This window comes from Carettochelys insculpta, chromosome 3 (assembly GCF_033958435.1).
Source record: "Carettochelys insculpta isolate YL-2023 chromosome 3, ASM3395843v1, whole genome shotgun sequence".
Classification (NCBI taxonomy): domain Eukaryota; kingdom Metazoa; phylum Chordata; order Testudines; family Carettochelyidae; genus Carettochelys; species Carettochelys insculpta.
In genome coordinates, this window is record NC_134139.1 from 94,791,592 (window position 1) to 94,812,685 (window position 21,094).

General features: G+C 43.4%; 1 protein-coding gene and 1 long non-coding RNA gene across 3 annotated transcripts in view; one reads left to right on the forward strand and one right to left on the reverse strand.

Annotated features, from left to right (window-relative positions):
- LOC142011252 (uncharacterized) overlaps positions 1–10,327 on the forward strand; it is a 29,878-nt gene extending 19,551 nt beyond the window's left edge. For both annotated transcript variants that reach the window (XR_012645022.1, XR_012645021.1), the window contains one exon: positions 9,762–10,327. This is a non-coding gene — a long non-coding RNA (uncharacterized LOC142011252). The remainder of the gene's footprint in view (positions 1–9,761) is intronic.
- Positions 1–21,094, reverse strand: part of PLEKHG1 (pleckstrin homology and RhoGEF domain containing G1) — a 99,371-nt gene that overhangs the window by 8,399 nt on the left and 69,878 nt on the right. The window contains exons 8-17 of the mRNA XM_074990387.1: positions 17,699–17,881; positions 17,506–17,601; positions 16,808–16,894; positions 13,399–13,432; positions 11,852–11,947; positions 8,906–8,944; positions 7,764–7,786; positions 5,952–6,170; positions 4,177–4,293; positions 615–2,298 (exon numbers count right to left, since the gene is read on the reverse strand). Of these exons, the coding sequence (XP_074846488.1) occupies positions 615–2,298; positions 4,177–4,293; positions 5,952–6,170; positions 7,764–7,786; positions 8,906–8,944; positions 11,852–11,947; positions 13,399–13,432; positions 16,808–16,894; positions 17,506–17,601; positions 17,699–17,881 (2,578 nt within the window). The remainder of the gene's footprint in view (positions 1–614; positions 2,299–4,176; positions 4,294–5,951; positions 6,171–7,763; positions 7,787–8,905; positions 8,945–11,851; positions 11,948–13,398; positions 13,433–16,807; positions 16,895–17,505; positions 17,602–17,698; positions 17,882–21,094) is intronic.

The window sequence follows — 21,094 nt, forward strand, 5'->3', positions numbered from 1 at the left end:
AAATTTTTCACAGGAAACATTTGTTATGCTGTCCTGCTGTGTGCAGTCCAGGTGCTCTTGATAGTAAAGACCAAGTACTTTTTCTGGAAGCACCCCATCCCCATGTCACAAGCAACAAAAAAGGCGTTTCTACAAAGGAGCCGGACCTGGCTTCTGTGATGGGTGGTATTCTATGGCTCAAGGGAGCACAGAGGAATGATTAGGCCCCCTTCTCAGCTGAAATCTGCAAACTACATGAGGTCGGAAGTGACTCATTTTTTTGTAAAAAAGCTAAAGAGTCTCCAGGATTGTACTTTTCCCACACTACCAGCTTGTCCTGTGAAAGCAAGAGGGCTCACACTGCCTCATCCTTTCCTCTTCTCTTCTGTCAACAAGTGGTAGGATTTTGCTCTGCATATAGCATATATATTTATATTCCTTTTTGCACTACATAAAGAACTCAAGCTTCTCTCAGTGGTAACACATTAAAGATAATACTATCATCATCACCTGAGTGACAGATCAAGAAATGACCAAGGTAATAGCATTTTAAATCAACACATAAGTTTCACTAAGAAGTTATTAAAGTGATCTGTCTGGGGAAGGAAAAAAGAAAGAGAACATTTTTAACATACCAATGGCAGGACCACCTTGTTTCTTCTCCTCCAAAATGGCTGCAAGGTCTTTGTGTCTCAGTTTCTGTTGCTGGCTCACTGGCTGTTCTTGTTCTGGACTTTTTACCTTCAAAAGCTGATTGGCCTTCTTAATTTTTTGACTGTACTGCCTTGCCATCATAAAGACTCTGTTTTTTGTTTTATCCACCATATCCATTTCATTGTCAGTGCTCTCTGAATGTGCATTGGAGAGAATACTATTGGTAGATTCATAAGGGCTGTCTATAAAAGGCAACTCACTGGAGACGGAAGATCTGTCAAGACTCAGAAATGAATTATCTTTACATGGTGTTGCTTCATCAAATTGGAGACTGGCCTCACTTAATCTGGCTACCTTATGTTTCAAAGTTTTAGGGAAAACAGGCGTTTCTGGCAGTGAGAGGGTGGAAAGTGAATATTCCACGTCTTTACTCAGTTCAGGAGTACTTCCAGCATGGAGTCTTTCCTGTATGTCATCTTTAGAAACAGGAAAGGCTGCCAGGACATGATCTCTTGTCTTTTCTTCATTCTTCTTGATGTAATTCTCCAAATCATTCCAGATCTCATCTACTTCCTCTGATAGTTTATCAGCTGCAGATTTGTGGGAGAGTGAATCAGAATTGGAGGAGCTATCTACTAAACTCAAATAGTCATTATCTAAAGGAATGTGATGATATGGACTTTCATCTTCACTGAACTGGAGAGACTCTTCAGAAACAAACTGCCTCAGATTGTCACAGCATGCAAAGTCTGTTTCCAGGCCCAAAAAACTCCTCCTTTTAGAGCATTTAAGGCGGTTACATTTGAAATTCAATAGTGGTGGTTCTGGAAGCACTATGGTGTCATAGACGTTCTCCTCAACAATCCTGAGCTCATGTGATGTTAAAGCTGATGCCTCTTTACTGAGGATTTCATCTTTGCAAGTAAGATTGGAGGTCCTATTTTGATTTGCCTTCCTCTTTTCAGCGGCTGCTTCCATTAAGCTGCTTTTGTTTTGACTTTTGCAGTGAGTCTCTCTGGAAGAACTTTGGGGACCCTGATCAGACTCTTCCCTTCTAGTCAGACCCATCAGTTTTAAATCTTCATAACTTATATTATCATAGACGTGATCTATGTCATCAATGGTCAACTCTTCTGAATATTCTGGGTAAGTATTCATAGTGCCCACATCAGTTTTAGAGCTACTTTTCACTTCCCTTCGGGAACCGCGCTGGACAAAGTCATTGGCTTTGTGCCTTCTGTTATTTGAGCAAGAGTTATTTTCACCAGCACTACTGACCCGTCTAACAATTCTGTGACGATGGGAACTAGAAATCTCATTTTGATTAATTAATCCCACATGCCAGCTGCATGGACGACCGGAAGCACCCCTCTCTTCACACACAGTAGAACTCGAATTGGATGTAGATACCGATGGTACAAACATCTGATAATCATCTTCATCATCGTCATTCTCCTGAGGTGGCTGTCTAGTGGGAAACAAGGCTTGTCTGATCTGATGGTCAGTCCAGATGTTTCTCACTGTGGTTGTTCCCCCCAGAATATCCACAATTATTGAGTTGTTCTGTGGCGTACTAAACTGCCTAGATGGCTGTCTAGCAGAACAAGAGAAGGAAAGGGCTGTATTCACCTGCGTAGCTTCTTCATCTGAAGGATCTTTAGGGCCCTGTGGAGATTTGGAATACAGTTTGGTTAGTCTTTGTGTGTGTCTCTCTCTCTCCCTCTCCCTCCCTCCAGTTGCACAGAAATTTCCTAGACACTCAGGACTATATCCTTGACCCTCATGCTGTGCAGTGTGAAACTGGCAGAGGAACAGAGGATAATCTAGTGCTCCATTGCTTCAGACCACTTCTCACTCCTTGCAAATGGAGTGGATCTTTTACAGCCACCCCCACTCCTTTCCATTATCAAGCAGTTACATATATAAGAATGACTCTTCCCCCTTCCCACCAACTACATATAAGAGGATTACAAGAAGGTAGCAAGAAGCAGGTAAGACTGATCCCTAGTCATCTTATCCCCTAAGCAATATGAAGTGGGGTCTCTTATGTCCACATCACAGGCCACGGCTTTGAATTAAAATCATAGCATATACGTTAATCACAATTCACTGCAGAAAGAAACCTCCTTTCTTTGAACACTTTCATCATTTGATGACTCTTCACTCAATTCCTTCCTCAATAACAATGACTTCATTTTTAATAGGTGGCCAAAGCTTTGCAAAGCATTCGAAGGATGTGCTAAACCTCCTTGGACTTGACCATGCATGTTACTCAATATCCAGAAAGATGCTGCACACCCTTACTGCCTACTGACTTTATGCTTGGAGAGTTAAGAATGTACTTTTGTGCTTTGCTTAATCAGGCCTTTCATGGGAGTTTCATGCTCACTGCCTTGCAGGATAGAGTCCTTTGAAAGACAGTACAGAACTGTATACCAGGTTTTCAGCCTCCCAATACTATATCAAATTATTTTGTAACTTGTACATAATATGAATAAATTCACATAGCTTAAAACTGTAGTGCATACAAAGCAGCAACTAAGTAGCAAATTACTTTGGAGCCATAATTTTATGAGCATTTATTTACATTAAAACTATTTTTACTACTCATTACTTTGAAGTGCACATATTGTGAAATACCTGCAGAAACAGATGGGTGTCTGGTTGCATTTGTCGAATTAATTATTTTTACAGATTTTACTTTTTCAAAGTTTCTTTAATCTTCAAAGAAACGTTTCTGAACATAAAACGTAGATACGGCAATTTTCTTTTTATCTACATCTGTTCATATAGAAAGATCCATATAATGGCCTATGACATAGCTCAGATATATAGGATATAGTCTAATATGTATTTTAGCAGTGTGTATCTTGTCTGTCTGTTCGTATGTCTGTGAGTCTGTTTGTTGAAGAATTCCTCCTAAATAAGAGCTAGAACCACCAAATTTGATATGTAACTTCCTCTTACTGTTAACTTAAAGCAGAGTCAGGGTTTAGTTGTGCCAGGATAATGGGACATGCCTGGATTCTGATTATTTCTCATGAAATGGAAAGGGAGGAGATGAAGACGAAAAACAGTTATGCTCTGCAATGACCACAGGGAAGCAGCAAGTGCAGGGACAGAGGGCTGGCCACACCAGTAAGAGAGTGGTCATATGGGCCCAAGACTCTTCATATTGTAGGCCACCAGCCATGGTTAAGTGACCCACGTGCCCCAAAGCCTCAGCCCCAGACCCAGACCCAGGGAGAGGTGGGAGGTCTGCCACCCAGTGGCCTACCCGGGGAACAGCTGCTGGCCAGGGCTGGGCAGCACAGCCACCACTGCCAGGCCCATGTCCCCCATTTCCTTCCTGGGTGGAGCCACTTGCCAGACAGCACAGCCCTGGACAGCCTCAGGGCTGCCCTGAGCCACCTTTGTCCCCAAACCTCCCAACTCCCTGCCTTGAGCTCCCCCATCCTCCTGCCCTGTCTCCTGCACCACAGTGCACCTGCTAGTAACAAAGAAAGAGGCACAGTCAGGCTTGACACATTTAGTTTTAAATACCTGTATTTCACATTGGTTGAGATTAACACTCCTTCGTTTTTCAACATTTTCAGAAGCTTGGCTGTTAAGTCTTTTCCTACCTCCTTTTGGTTTTTGCTGTGAATTGAGTTGCGTGCCCTAAGATTTAAAAATGGGTATATTATGATCTATAGTTCTTTCAACAGCAATGTATTTAGTCACAGCCAAATCTGGGAAAATGCCCAAGTTCAACATGACACAACTAAATCGGCATTTGCAGCAGAAGAAAAATTTTCTTGTGCTACCCCTTCTCTGATGTTGGGTGTTAGAGACAGCATTCATTGCAGGGTGATACCTTTCTCCAGAATTCACAGTAACGTTCTCAGAGCAAGCATGGCAAGCAGCAGGCTCTGGGAAAAGCTTTCAGCATGGATTCTGTTATAGTTGCAGCAATACGCACCACAAGAGCTGCTCAGCCTTAGTTTCCCAGCTGCTCTGCCACAGCTCCGTCCAACCTCCAAGAGCTTTCTGGGTTGCAGAGCTTAGCCCTCCAGCTAGGTCACCCATCTCTCTCTCCCTGAGTGGCACTCAAAGTTAAAAACAAACTCTTCTTTTTCTTCCTGAAGGTCAGCTAGGCACCAGCAGTCTCTCCCTAGGTAGCCTTCTCTCTAAATGTGAGAGCCATGTCTGCTCTGTCTCTGCCTGCTCTTTCCAAGCCTCTCTTCAGAAACCTGCCTCCTGCTCCAGGTGTCTCAGTTTGGGCCTTCAGCAGCTCATTAACCCCTTCCATACATCCATGGAGGCTTGTTTGCCCCACCACAAACTCCTTTAGGGAATGAAAAGTGGCTCAGTTTAAAACTGTGACTGCCTTACACGTATGTCAAAATCACATATTTGGCCAAACTCGAGCTCTGGATGCTTATGTTCCCTTACACAGATTACAGCAACTACGTGTGGGATTTGGATGTCTAATTAATATGTCCACATTTAAAAAGTGAGCTTATAGTCTTTCAGAACACCTGCACGTGCACAAAGATATCCCATCGAGTGGAAAGAATACCATCTGTACAGTGAAAGTTATGGTAGTCAATCACCATCTTTACCAGTGTAAGTTAAGATCTTAATCACAAGCATGAGAGCAATGACAGGTTAGTCCTGTACAACGAGTGAAAATAGCAGAAGGCAATCTGGAGAAGTAGAAAGGACTAAGTAAAACAAACTCATTGGCCTGGAATCAGAGACGTAGCCGAGTTAGTCTGTATCTTCAAGAACAACAAGAAGTCCGTGGCACCTTATAGACTAACAGATATTTTGGAGCATAAACTTTCATGGGCAAAGACCTGCTTCGTCTGATGCATCTAACGAAGCGGGTTCTTTGCCCAAGAAAGCTTATGCTCCTAAATATCTGTTAGTCTATAAGGTGCCACAGGACTTCTTGTTGTTCTCATTGGGTTTGAGGTGCCTGGTGTACAGGGAGTGAATTTCATCCCCAGAATGTAGTACTGAGAGAATTCAGTTCCTTCCTGAGTTGCAACAAAGAATTGATGTCTAAATGAAAATGGTTCTGTTATTATAGTTACAGTGTTCCACAAATGAAATGCCTAAAACTCCAGTGCCAAAGCTCAATGAGTATTTGGGATATATCCCACGGTTTAAGCAAAAATATTGTGAAGCAACAGCAGTTGAAAGATATAGATTTACACATTTAAATATGCCTTAGTAAAACATTTACTCTGCCACCTGAAAGGTTTGTGAATAAATTTAACATGACCCCGACCCCACCAACACACACACATCCACAAAGCAAAGAGATTTACCTGTTCACACTCTTCCTCATCATCAGCATCTATCTGTTCTGTACCACAGGGGTGGAGATTTTCATCTTGATCACTGCTGTAGGCTGGTTCAATGGAACCTTGAAATTCATTCACAAGCCCACTGTGACTCAGGGAACCTTTTTTCCTAGAACTAAGCAGGGATTCACTTGATCCCAATTTGGCAGGCTGAGACAGCAGAGCTCCTTCAATGCTGCTCCGCTAAAAAAAAACAAAACAAAACAAAACTAATTCACATATCCCCTTTATGCTGTATATTTTAACATGGTGTGATTGCCATTTATGCGTCAAGATTTAAAAAAAAAATCCCAAAAATACAACATAGATTTTTCACTGTGTCACTGAGGTAAAGAAGACTGCAAAGAAAAGAACTTGACTTGATCATTAAACTTTGCACAGATGATATACTGGAATCATATGATAGACTCTATAAAACAACTGAGGAAAAATGGGGCTTGATGTTATTTGTCTCAGTGACATCCATGCAGTGATGTCAGATAAAATATGCTCTATTTGCATGAAAAAAAAATTCCCTAAGTGCCACCTCTGTTGACTTAAGATCTGAAACTCAGGGCAAGTCTTTCCTGCTTTATTTAGAATCTCATGAACAATTCTATTTACAAATGAATACTTTTTTAGCTTGTTTAGTTTATTTGTCCATTTTGACTCTGCTTGGCTAACAATGTGTACTGCAAACTTATTTTTGTCAGAAATGTAATATTGACTCAAAGTACACTCATCTAGAAGAGCTACTAAAGAAAAGAGGCTATCTTTGCATAGCACTTTAATTATCCTAATTGCATTTTTAAAGTATTCTTTTATATGATTTATTATATCATAAAATCTAGGCATGCAGACATGTATCAGTCAAGTTTCATTTATTAGGTATCATTGAAAGTAAATTTGTACTTCTTTATAATGTTATTGGGAGAGTCTATGAAATGTATTTCTCTTGTATTCGATTTAAACCCAATAAAACACAATAGCTGTGTCTACACGTGCACGCTACTTTGAAGTAGCGGCACTAACTTCGAAATAGCGCCCGTCGCGGCTACACGCGTCGGGCGCTATTTCGAAGTTAACTTCGACGTTAGGCGGCGAGACGTCGAAGTCGCTAACCTCATGAGGGGATCGGAATAGCGCCCTACTTCGACGTTCAACGTCGAAGTAGGGACCGTGTAGACGATCCGCGTCCCGCAACTTCGAAATTGTGGGGTCCTCCATGGCAGCCATCAGCTGGGGGGTTGAGAGACGCTGTCTCTCCAGCCCGTGCGGGGCTCTATGGTCACCGTGTGCAGCAGCCCTTAGCCCAGGGCTTCTGGCTGCTGCTGCTGCAGCGGGGGATTCATGCTGCATGCACAGGGTCTGCAACTCGTTGTCGGCTCTGTGTATCTTGTGCTGTTTAGTGCAAGTGTGTCTGGGAGGGGCCCTTTAAGGGAGCGGCTGGCTGTTGAGTCCGCCCTGTGACCCTGTCTGCAGCTGTGCCTGGCACCCTTATTTCGATGTGTGCTACTGTGGCGTGTAGACGTTCCCTCGCTGCGCCTATTTCGATGTGGTGCTGCGCAACGTCGATGTTGAACATCGACGTTGCCAGCCCTGGAGGACGTGTAGACGTTATTCATCGAAATAGCCTATTTCGATGTCGCCACATCGAAATAGGCTACTTCGATGTAGGCTTCACGTGTAGACGTAGCCAATATGTTTTGAAAGTTGAATGTTATTAAGTATGCTGGATTCAAATGATCCCATGTGCTACTTGAATCTACTGACCTACAGAATACCAAAAGTACTTACCTTGAGCATCTCTGGACTTATTTCTGAAAATATATACAAAAACACATACAGCATGATCAATAATTATAGAGGTGTCAGTGTATGCCACTTTATTTAATAGTTCATTTCTGAAGCTCTCTAAGAGTTAGAATTAGCACGAAAGTCTCACTTTCCCCACAGACAGAATTAAATAAATTGTAATTGCATAAAAATGTGAATTTTATTGCTGTCCCCTTTTGACTTGAATGGCAGTCCAAATTTAGGGTTTGCAGATGTTCCAGCTGGAAACAGACACTGATGGAGGCTGGTATATTCTTTGACATGATTTTTATTTGTAAGGAATGTATAAATTTCTGATGCTCCAAATGCAGAAGAAACCAATAGCAGCTATACACCCACCCCTCTTTAGCAAGCAACAAACCCAAAGGTTTCTAGCTCTCTCCTGAGTCATACAACACGCTCAGAGGCTACTACTTTTTGCGGCTGCCTCTCTGTCTGTTCTGCATGCTCATTTTTCTGCGTGTGCTGCCCCCAATCCACCTCAATGAAAATCAGCATGCAAAGTTCCTCTCCCGACTCCCCACTGTCCAGAAACTTCTGGGCAGTTGCAGAGGCCATTTTGTCTTAGGCGAGGTGTTGCAATTAATCTACCCGTACAGTAATATTAACGGAAAGTGTATTGATACCCCAGAGACATGCGTTCCATGGAGTTGCCAGTCTCTCTCAGCATAATGGTCTGATGGATCCCAATTAAATTCCTGATCCTGCAAACATCTGAATGAGCAGTCTCACTGGGCCAACTTATTTGCTTCATTTTTGGCAGAATCAGGTCCAAACTTGGAAATTCAAAAGAAAATTCACTTTTTTGCTTTCTCTGCATTGCAGTTTTCTCAGGGCTGTGCTTGAGGTTGCATGTTATGGAAAAGATACCCAGCTGATGTAAATGAGTGCAATTCCATTAACTTCATCTGTTTACAAAAGCTGAAAGTCCAGTTTGACATGTACTGCAAACTGTATGCACAATGGGAAGAGTCATGAAGAAGATAACTAGCACATCTTTGAATTCCACTGATTAGGATAGTTTACATAATCTATGTGTGTACTGCTTATCATGCTGATTTTTTACTGTTAATAGCATATGTTATTGGATACGTATAACTTACCACTTGGCTTCACAACTTTATGAACTCTAGATGAAGGTTCTGAAAAGGATAAACACAGTTAATGCTACAATGTTCCAAAGAAAGTTATTGGCATTTTGGCCAACATTTAAAAAAACAGATTCCAAAATTTAAGCTCCTAAGTCTATACACAGGCACCTTCAGTTGGATAATTTGTACTTACGCACCTATTTTGAGGTCTACAATTTTGAAAATTTTGGTCTAAATCACTGAAGATTTACTGCTCTATTATTCGAAATATTTGGTGGGATTTGTAACTTTGTGTTGGTTGAAAAGAAAAGTACTGAATATTCCAAACAGAACAAAATGTCATTGTAATCTTCCACCTTGGAACCATTATATATAGAGAGAGAGATTTTGTTTGAAAAAACAATTGAAAATCTTTAAGGACATGATTGTTTCTGAGTGATAAATGTTGCTTTAAGTCATTGCATCAATACTCTCGCAAATTATACCTAAATAACCTAGAATAAACTGAATATTTTGTTTTTCTGATCTAATTAAGCACTGTTCTTAATACTTCATTAAGTAGTTGAATACGGACAATCACTGACAAAAAACTGGGATGCAAAGCTGATCGAAGTATATAAATATTCGAACTGCAGAAAGAAAAACAATAAAGAACCAGGAAAAGTTATTAGAGCTGAAAAAATATTTTTTTACTCTAACCTTAAACAGTATTTATCAAATATCTAGTAGTCAGAAGGCTAACAGGATTCTGATTTTAAAATAGACTTACAGTAAACCTTTGATTTGATTGAGTAATGTGGGGAGGGGTGTACATTAAACCCACAAGTCCATTAAATCTGAAGGTTTACTTCCCACCTACTCCTGCCAGGTTCCTCCAGCCGCTGTCCCTCCCTCCCACCCCAAAATGCCGACCACTCACCACCGCTGCTGCCGGGGGAGCTGTCGGAGCCTGTCACAGCAGCTGGAGCCTCTGCCAAGGCTGGAGCTGCTGGACTCAAAGCTGGTGCCCCAGTGCAGCTGGAGCTGCTGGACCCCTGGCTGGAGCCTCTGCCATGGCTGCTGGAGCTGTGGCTGGAGCCGCTGTGGCAGCAGGAGCCACTGCAGCTGGAGACCACCATAGCTGTAGCCACTGGATCTGTGGCTGGGGCTGGATCCACGGCTGGAGACTACACCATGGCAGCAGGAGCCAGCACCACTGGGGCCTCTGTCACAGCCTGGAGGATCCACTGCCAGAGCTGCCACGTGCTCCGCCCACCAGGGATGGGGTGCGTACACGAGTGCTGCCCAACCTCTGGTGGGAGGTGCGCATGGCGGCAGTCCTGGTTGTTGCGCAGGCTGCAGCCGCTGCAGCTCCTCCAGCTGTGGCAGCTGGAAGTAATGTCCCCTCCAGCCACAGCAGTGGTGGCTCCAGGTAAGTTGCCTAACATACTTTTTTGGGGGTGGGGTGAGGGGGATTTAGGATTTTATGGGCCCTGATTAAATGGATTTTGGGAACAATGGGGAGGGGCAGTGGACATCCATTGTTCCCAAAGTCCACTAACTCGGGGTCTGTAAAAATCTAGGGTTTACTGTATTGTAATTTGGGTAAAAACAGGTTTCAAGGCATTACTTATTCACCTTTTTTAAAAAGACAATTGTGTCACTGTTACATAAGGTTTCCTTGTACATGTTTAAATAAATATATACACATAAATATCCATTGCTTTGAAGCAGACAGTTTGCATTTTTTTTAATGTAAGACAATCAAATGACAAACATCTCCAGAATATCAAAACAACCTTTTAAAAGATGTGTATATTTTATTTTTTTTCTCGACACAATGAGTGATTTACTGCGGCTTTGAAATCTCACTTTGCCATGACATTTGCAACATGCATCCAAGATATGGAAATATGCTATTTCATTTGAAATCCATTGTCACCTCACATCAAACTCAGCTGTAAGTCATATGTGGATGTCTCTCAGATACATACACCATCCTCAGGAGAGGTATCTATCCCTTATATACACGGGGCGCTGAAAAGTATTTGTTCAGTTCATTAAAATCTTAATTTGGTTTTTGGCACATAGCTACTTTCCTACTCCATTCTGTGAATTCAGTGATTCAGTGAAAAGCTGAACGTTACTGTTGTAAACCACAAAACTTTCTCATCTTTTTCCACAAAATATCTTAAAATTATGCTATTAGCTTGTGAGGAAAGACAAAACAAAAACTCACACACGCTTTGTGTGCATAAACATGTATGGTTGTATGTTTGAAAGAGCAAAACCAATAAATAGAAGAAGCTGGAAATTTTTCGATGGACAATTTTTCTGCTAGAAAATGCCATTTATACCATTCAGTAGGAATGCCCAACTGCAAGGCAAGTTCCCCATGAAACCCTGCCTGCCAGCTAGGTTATAAAACCTGCCAGCTTGCCTGCCAAGCTCCTCGGTAGTCTGAGCTCCCAACTTCTCAGCAGCCAGACAGCCTCCTGGCTCTGTGGCAGCCCCTGCCAGCTCTTCACTAGCCTACCCTTGTTGTGAGCCAGGATCAACTCTGCCAGATAGGGACATGGAACAGGTAGAGACAGCACCAGTATTTGCCCATCCTGGAATATTCCCTTTTGCCAGAAATTCTAGAGTTGGGGTATTGTTCCAATTCAGAATGAAATCAAATCTTCAACATAATTTCCCGTGGGATGGATGATTTGTTTTCTGGCCAACTCTATTGATAACAAGTTTATTTCAACCAGGAGAACTTTAAATTAGCAGTTAACATACTGATTTCAAGCAAACATGACAATCTGTAAGAGGCAATACATTTCACTTTTGAAACAGAAACCAGTGGATGGGATTTGCTTTTCACCTAATGCTTCAGACTAACTTAGTGTCTGTCCTCTGCCACATGAAATGTAATTTGAAAACATTTCAATACATTTTCCTTTAGCTTTCTTTGACTGAACACATTTTAATCACCTGACTTTCTTCTCACCCTCCTCTGGGTAACACCTTCTTTAGAATTATACGATGCCTTCATTTCTCCCTCTGGACTATAGTGGAATCCTGGATGATCTGTAAAACAACCATTAAACGTTATTTGACAGGTCACAACAGTTTTTCTGGGCAGAGGTCCCTTTCTTTTGTACCTTATATTGTGGAACATGTATTATCAGAGCTGGGCAAACAATAGCTGATAACATTAATTGTTGTAATGTTGCCAATTAGCTATTGAAAAAGTACCTATTTCATATCACTTTAGGAATGGATTGCTAGCAGAGCAATACTGTTGCACAATTAACTGAGTCTAACTTCATCTGGAGGTTTGTGCTACAGTCAAAGTCAGTGCCCTCCTGTCACATTTCCCACAAAATAACATGAATCCAAGGCTTCCTGGGCATTTATTGTGTTAAAATATGTTAACTGGAGTGAAATTTATTAAATTTCCCTATGTTATCAGAAATCCCTGGTGACAGGGAGAGCTGGTCAGGCCATATTGTTAGTAAAGGCAGAAAGTGAGAGGGATAGAAAAGACAGGGTACGAAGGGAGTTAGGCTTGGCTTAGGATATTAGATACCGATAGCAATCTATATTGCTAATTCTGGCACCACTGGACAGATGCACACACTGCTTAAAAATATCCCCTGCAGAGAACTCTGGAAGAAATGGGAAACCCTGTCGGGTCCCATTATGGAGTTTTCTAGGGGTGGTTCTTTGGGAGCAATTTCCTTTTGTGCAATACCCTGAAACAGGCCCACTGACTGAGGGAAGCAGGGAGAGAAGAGAGAAAGAGAGTAGTTGCCCCTAGCCCAGCATTTCAAAGGGTCCTGAAGCTCCAGCCACTGCTACTTTGGGAGTGGCAGGAGCTCTGGGACTGTCTGAAACAATACTGCAAACCCCTGTAAGGGAGCATACGGAGGCCCCAGGGCTGAATGCCATGCCCGTTCTGCCCTTGGCGCCGCCCCTTCCCATCCCTCCCATCATGCCCCAAGGCCTGCAGCAGCTGTCAGCACCAATGCCCTGAAATACTACCTTCCTATCCCTCAAGATTCTTCTAGATTGCAAGAGGACAAGGTCATCCATGAGGAAGCTTTATGCCTCCCTGGTGGCTCTGTCTGTATCCCAGACAGCTGTGTTTCCAGAGAATCTCTAATTGGCAGCCCATAGCCCCAGCTTTTGTGGGCTTGCCAGTATGCAGAACAGAGAAGTGTTAATAAAGCCTGAAGCTGCACCTCCTTATTCTCAGCTTTTCAATGTAACATTACTAAAACTGCTAACCAAACACCTCCATCTCTGTTCACCCTAAGGAAGAGCCAGGTCACAGAATGGTCTGGCTGTGCTTACTATCAGACAGCTAAGCACTTCCCACCAGACACAACCTGCTGGTTGCTGAGTAACCTCAACTCCCATTGATCTGCACAGGATTAACCCTTATTTCAGGTTTCTTGTATTTTAAATTAAATCTAGAAAATACGTAGCTAAGGATGAGTGGTTGAAAAAATTATCTCGTGAAAGAAGAAACTTACGTATCGCATCCATTTCCAGAATTGCCTGCTTGGCCTGAAAGATATAAATTGTGCAAAATCAGGTCACGCTACACAAACATACTAAATAGCGACACATATAGGAGCTCGAAGATTAAAACATAACTGCACACCACAAACATCATAAGCAATTTTTCTTTAGTCACTTTAAATGGTTCCACACGGTAGACATCATACCAGACCAGCATGTTAGTCTTCCAATAAATTTCCAGACAACAACTACAGTAAGGTCTCAGAGTACACGACCCTGCTCTTACGCGTCTGACCCTGACCCCCCCACCCCCTCCAGCCCAGTTTAAACCGCCTGCAAGCAGCTCTGGTTGAAGCCAGCCCCGCTGCCCTGCACAGTTCCAGCACAACCCCCCTGCCAGCTCACAAGCTAGCTGTCCGCCTGCTCGCCCCCCACCCCGACAGCTCAAGTGCACCCCCCGCTGGCTCAGAAGCTAGCTCTCCACCAGCCCCCAGTGCAACCCCCCCCCACCCCAAGCTCACAAGCTGTCCGCTCACCCCGCACGGCTCCGGTGCAACTAACACCCACCAGCTCACCACCTAGGCATGGCTCTGGTTCCGGCTCAACTTTCCCCAGCCCCCCAGCTCACCACCCATGCTCAACTCCACCCCTCACCCCTCTGCAGCCCTAACCCACCACAGGCTTAGCTCACCCACCTCCGCCCGCCTCCCACAGCTCCAACCCACCGCCAGGCTTAACCCTCCCCAACTGCCCCCCACACCAGGACTTACCTTTCTGCTGATTCCCCGGCTGCAGAACATGTGTTCTGCTGGGGAGAAAGCCAGACCCCAATTTGTGCGAAATCTGGGTTTATGCGAGGGTGAGTGGAATGGAACCCTCAACTGCTGTTCACTGTATGGGTCCCACCACAGTTTGCCTTGGCACCCACCATGCCAGCAGTACAAAGGGAGCAGTGACTGGCTACTTTATTATTAGCTGGATGTCCTTCTAGTATAGGAAATCCCAGCATGTGTGGAGCTGGCCTAGTACATTACACCAGCCTTTCTAGTGGGTATGTTGAGAACATGTAGCACTTTGGATAGATTTGGCTTGGCAGACAGACTGTTGTCAGCTGGTGGAATCTGAAGCAGCCCATAAGGTGCCCCAATCTCTGCAGGGATCAGCACAAAACTGGCATCAGGATCACGGAGCTGTAACTAGTTCTCTGACAGCTCTTCTCACTACCTAGCACATCTGATGTGTTCAAAATCTTAGAGAAATTGGGGATTCTAAATATATGCCTATTTTAATGTACATACCTTTGGGACTCCTAAGAGTTAGGATAACCAAAAACAATCCCAACAAAGTTAAATTGGGAAATTTGTTAAGAGGAGAAAGTGTAGTGTGCTGTGAAAAAACACAAGTATCAACTTTGTTGCCTATAAGAAATTTCCAACCAGATTTATTTTTAAAACGTATTATTGGATGTTGTCTGCCCTAGAGACAAAAGGTACCACCAAAATTAATATTTTATTACTGTTTAAATATCTGAAGTCAATATCTCAAGACTTTTCCTATGTTACTATACTTCTAAAGAAAAAATGAGCTATTTTAGGGCAATTATGACCAAAAAAGTGCAGAGCATTTGCCTTTCTAGGGCTGCAGTTTCATTATATTCCACTAGATGTCATGAACGGACTACCACTAATCTATGAAAAGATGGAGTAGGGGGTGAATCACAAGTCTGAGTAGGCAATACTAGATGTTGACTATTTTCCTCTTGGCATAAGTGTAAATTACTTCTCAGGGTTCCAAAGGAATAACTAAGATTACTGTTTGAGATAAAAGAAACATGGCATGCGCGCAGGAGACTTGGGTAGAAAATATTTTTTAAAAATCCATTAAGAACTAAAGAGAGTTTAAGATTAATAAGTAGGTTGGTATGAAAGTTTAATTCACCCTGCAGAATCTTATAGTGTGTACAGTTTTCTATCATAATGTTCATTGTGTTACTTGTATGGGGCTCATATCCTTCCATCAGCTTTTCTGCTAAATAGCCATTGACTGCAGTGGGAGTTCTATGTACATACAAGAATGACACAGAGACTACGCTCATCCCTCGCTGTACGAGCACAAGTGGTTCCCAACTTTCTGCTTGTAGGCAGAAACTCGTAAGAGGGACAGTAAATTCTTATTAAATTACATGTAAAAGTCTCTGATTGGTTCCTAAGGGCTCCTAACTCAGGGAGGGAGTGGCAGCAGGTGGCGCTGCTTTTGAAAGGTGAGTGAACCTGGGGTTGGGGAGAGTTAAAGGCTGGGAGTAGTTTGGGGCTGTGAGTGGGAGAGAGGGTTAAAATCTGGTGGCAGGTTGGGTGGAGTGGCGGGGGTTCAGGCTGCCGTGGTTTGGGGCTGGCGGGGCCGCAGGGGTTACAGACAGCAGGGAGGTGTCTGGCTGTGGGGGTTACAGGCGGCAGGACCATGGGGAGGTAGAGGCAGTGGGGGGGTGTCAGGCTGTAGGGCCACGGGGGGGGCACAGGCGGTGGCAGGGCGGGGCCTGGCCACAGGGGCTACAGGTGGCAGCATGGTCAGGCTGTGGGGCCCACAGAGGAGTCAGGCTGCGGGGCCACCAGAGATACAGGTAGCAGGGGGTTCAGGCTGCGGGGCCAGTAAGGGGGTCTGGCTGCCACAGTTTAGGACTGCGGGGGGGTGAAGCAGGAGGGGTTCTGGCCATGGGGCCAGCAGGGGTGTCAGGCTGCAGCGAGTTGGGGCTGTGGGGGTTGGAGCCACGGGGAGTGGGGTGAGGCTCACATGAGCGGGGGAAGTTCACTCAGTGAACTAAGGGAGATATACGTGTCCCTCGCTTAAGCGGGCACTTGTAAATAAACTACTCGTTCAAGGAGTGATAAGTGTACAGCTTTTTTCTAAGGCCTTGTCATCAGTTGGCTGTAGGTTTATGCAGAAATGCATTACTTTCACTATATCAAGGTACCTGCAGCAGTGCATCCTGCCAAAGCACAATTACTATGTCATAAAAAGTGACTTAAACATCAATTAAGTTTCCAACCAAGCTGATGTACACTGATGCAAGTCCCTCGTTACATAGGGGAAATGCATCTACACTGCAGGTTTGCTCTGATGCAGCCACCTCTGGTCTAACTACATATGCAAAAGGACAAAACTCAGGCTAGGCAAAGAATACAACAAATCAATGAGATTCTAGGTTAGTGTGCCAACTCTAGAAGATGTTTTTGCTGGAGCTTTCCCCTTTTGGCTTTATAAATCATCTGAAGATGGCAAGAATATCTACATACTACACAAAGTCAATTTCATTCACACAGAGAGGACTTTCAATATAAGAGCTTCTTCCAAATTGTCATTGTGACTGTCTACTAATACAAGTTCCTTAAATAATACAAATATTTACAGGGGAGAGTTATTTACCTTAGCAGGAATTTTAGCTGGGTGATTTTCTAGAATTAATCTCTTCAAGTGAAGAATCCAAAGGCGTTTATCTTGTTGTGATTTAGCCTGTTGTAAAATTATGAGATAGTCAGATAATGCATTACAATAACCACTTAGGGATTGGAGACTATGGATACAGGGGTATAGATGGAATGCGTCAGAGTAGAATCTGGGCCAAATATTAGGGAAGATAGGTTTAAAGTACAGAATGTTTTACTTCACATCATATTGTGATGGGGTTCTGGGGTCCCTCAAGCTCTGCACCCTGTCCGCAGGCAGGAGAGTCTCTCACTTAGCAGGAAAACAGCAGGTTTATTAGCCGACAGGACACAGCATCATACAGAGGAGTCAGTACAGCAGGCAGAGACAGCCAGTTCAATCCATGTTGGGGAGAGGAGGCCCCGAGGGGCCCCCAGAGCTGGGGCCTTGCCCCCTCCTTTGTCTCTCTCTCTCTCCCAGCCCCGACTAACTGCTTCCCAACTCCCAGTTCCAATTCAAACCCCTCAGGCTCCACCTCCTCCTTTGTCTGCAGTACAAAGGTGTTACCTGGTCATTAAGGTTACCCTCAGCAGGAGCCCCACACCCTCTGTGAGCCACTCACATACACACAGGTACCCCTACTCCATCACACATATAACAACCTGTCAGGATCTGGAGCAGGGAGGTTTCTGTCATACCTGAACAGTGTGCTGCATCTTGGGATTTTTGTAGTGGAAGACACTAAAGCTAAGTGGTTCCTTTGGTATTACTTCAACAAGCATGAGATTGCCACACTGTACAGAGAGAAGAGAGAGTGAATCTCACACTGGAGAGTTAAAAAAAGGCTGGAAATTGTTCAATCAGCACATTACAATGTGCTCCATAACATACCAATATGTGAGCTTTGTATGCAAACATTTCTTCTCTCTTTTTTGTAATGAGCAGAAGTTTGTCAAAGAGGAACAAAGTACGCTCATTTTTGGCTCGTTGAATACGGAATGTTCCTTCTAAAACCAGCTCCCCATAGCTGGTGAGATCTGGCCCTTTCCAGTTAGTGAGTAAACTTTGTATTTCCTGAAACACAGAAAACAATGCACATTCTAAACAGTATTTTATTAAATAAATTTTAAATTCAAAGTACGAGCTACATTAGGACGTGTTCCATTTCAGCTAGAGCAGAATGAAATTTGACAAACCTTCTTCCATGAAAAATGAAAATGCAGAAAATATTTTGAATTTTCAGTTCAAAGGCAACTTTACTTTCAAAATTATCTTTTATTTTATACTCAAAAACCAACCAAAACATTTTAAGATAGTCAAAACTGAAATGAATGTTTTTATTTTAACAAAACAATGCATTTTGTTCAATCCAAAACTATTTATTTTACTTATACAAACTTCTCTGTTCACTGAACGTTCATTTTCAGATCAATCCAAACAATTTCTCCTCAATTTATCAGAACTATCAACAAAAAGAAAAGTCTGTTATTATTTCAGCTCTACCGACAACCAACATTCAACAATGTCAAGTTAATCCCCATGTGAGAGCTGGGTAAAGACCTACATGAAAAGAGTTAGGGGTCTTCATGATAGTTGAGAGATGTCCACACTACAAAAAACTACCATCATAATTAGTTCTAATTAACACCCTTCCTGCCATTCACAGCCAAGATTGCAAGGAGTGACGGGTACAGAGATGAAATTTTGGCAATGTTCCAATTTTATAACTTCTCTCTTGTAACCTGAGAATCAGTTACAGTGTACCCCAGAGATCGATTTCTCCACTTTGGAAGAGAATACATGAAGAAATGCAGCCACAGTAGCTGCAGAATTAGAAGCACCTCATTACATGATGGAACAAGGAAGAGACATCAGTACACCCGTAGAATGCAGAGATTACTGTTAATGAGAAATTGTGAGCCAAAAAGGTTTCCTCCACCCCACTTATTTGCCCGTTCAGACTGTAAATTATGAAACTAAATTTCACAAAATCACCTAACCAACTTCATGGACAAGTATTCCATGTATCAATATCCATATCTATGTAACAAATAAGGTTACATGGGTTCACGGATGGCATTTGAAAATGGATTACCCAGACAGACAAATATAGGATTTATTGAGCACTACCTCTGCTCATAAATAAACAAAGAAACAAACAACAACTTATAGGTCACTTGAATGCAGAGTGTCTGCTTCCCTAATTCTCACCTCTACTTGTTTTCTCAACACAACAGAAAGTCTATCCAACCCCTTGTGAGAAGGTCTAGAATCAGTCTAACTTGGAGAGGGAATGATGGTTCTTCATACCAAGGGTAGGTCTATGCTACAGGGCAATGCTGACCGAAGGTATGCAAGGCCAGCTACGTGACTGGTGTAGCTGGAGACCATGTGCCTTACAGTGAGTTCTCGTGGGGTCCCTGTTGTGAGTGGTCAAAGGGAGAAATTCTCCCACTGATTTCCCTTATGCTTCTCGTTCCAGTGAAGTACTGGAATCGTTAAGAGTGATCAGCAGTTCATTTAGCAGGCCTTTACTAGACCCATTAAATCGACTCCTTGGGAACTGATCACTGCAGTGCCAAGCTCTGAGTAAGCAGACCTGCCCCAGGTCTGTACAGTAAAATCTGCTATAGATTACAGTGACTACCTAGACTATGTCTACACTACCCTGGAAGATTGACCTGATTTAGTATGGATGTGTGAAATTGACCTCTGAGGGGTCACAGTCAGTGCAAGGACTAAGCGAAGTTGACAGGAGAAATTCTCCTCTTGACTTTCCCCAGTACAGACGACCAAGTTAGCCAAGCGCAGATACGCTGATTTTAGCTACGCAATTGCCATACCTAGAATTGCGTATCTGTGGTTGACTTACTTTGCCTAGTGTAGCCAAAGCCCTAAAATTTCTCTCTTTTCAATAAGTGCTTCATTGCAGAGTAGCTAGATCTCTTTATAGAAGGCATATTGCTGGTTCTGATCATTCTCTGTATATTTTTACAAAGCAACTCACAGGCAGTTACAGCACTAATTCGATAGCTAAGAGGAAGAGACAAATAAGCAGTAAAAAGGAGAAATGTCTCACATCAAACAATATTAAACAGGACAAAAGTCTTGAATAGGAAACCATAGGAGTTCTCAGCAAAAATATGCCCTGTGGCTAAAGAGTAGTGCTGTATAGTGGAGATGTCAGGAAGACAGAAAAGTTATCTTTAATTCTGTATAATTACAAATATTTAACAGGATACTGCTTACACCTCAGATCACTCTGAGGTTCTTCTGTATTACCCATGGCTAAAATTTCTGAGTTCAGACAGACACCAGCTTTGTGACCGGGTGCTTGCGAACAGGGTGAGTGCTAACAGGAGGAGTTTTGAGAGGCTCTCCTGGAGGAGGAGAAGGAAGGAGCAAACTAAAGCACCTTGGGGTAAGTGGCTGCTTGTGTTTGGGGGTTCTGGGCTTGTGTTTGTTTGTTTGTTTGGAGCTTGGAGTGCTGAGCTGAGTGTTTGTTTGAAAGGCCGTGTGCTCAGGCAGGCAGTTGGAAGCTGTGAGTCTCGATTAGGTTTGAATCGAAACACCGTGTGCTGATTGGCTGAGCTGTAGGCAGAGGGAGGAGCTATCAGGGAGGCCGAGCACTTAAACCCCGCTAGTAAGTGACCAGGGAGCTTTGCGACCGGGTGCTTGTGAACAGGGTGAGTGCTAACAGGAGGGAGTTTTGAGAGAGGAGTTGAGAGGGGGAGCTTGGAGGGAGCCAGTGACTTCTATTGCCCTTAAACTTAAATCCTTTATAACAACCTCTATCTGAAACATTTAATTAAACCCTCATATATAATTAGAGTAGGAAATGGAGGCAGAAGCCCAGCAGCAGAGTGGGGGCTATCCTGTTTATTGTGTCGAGTGCAATATGTATGACTACCTACCGTGTGGGCGGGTGGCGTATGTGCGCGCTGGATGCAAGGAGCTCCTGGCCCTCAGAGACCGAGTGCGTGCTTTGGAGGCCAGGGTGGCTGAACTGGAGGAGCTAAGGAAGGCAGAGGTGTTTGTTGATGAGACTTTCCGGGACATAGTAGGGCTGTCCCACCTCCAATCTGACAGTCCTGATGCTGTTACGGAGGATGAAAGGCTCAGGGAAGGAGAGCAGTCAATGGGAGCAGAGGGAAACCATCCCATAGTTGGGACCCTCCTTCCAAAGGGTGCTATTGTATCCTCTCGTGCCGAGGATACTTCTCCAGGGGAGGGAGCACCAGCTGTTAGGAAGAAGCAGGTTTTAGTAGTGGGGGATTCGATCATTAG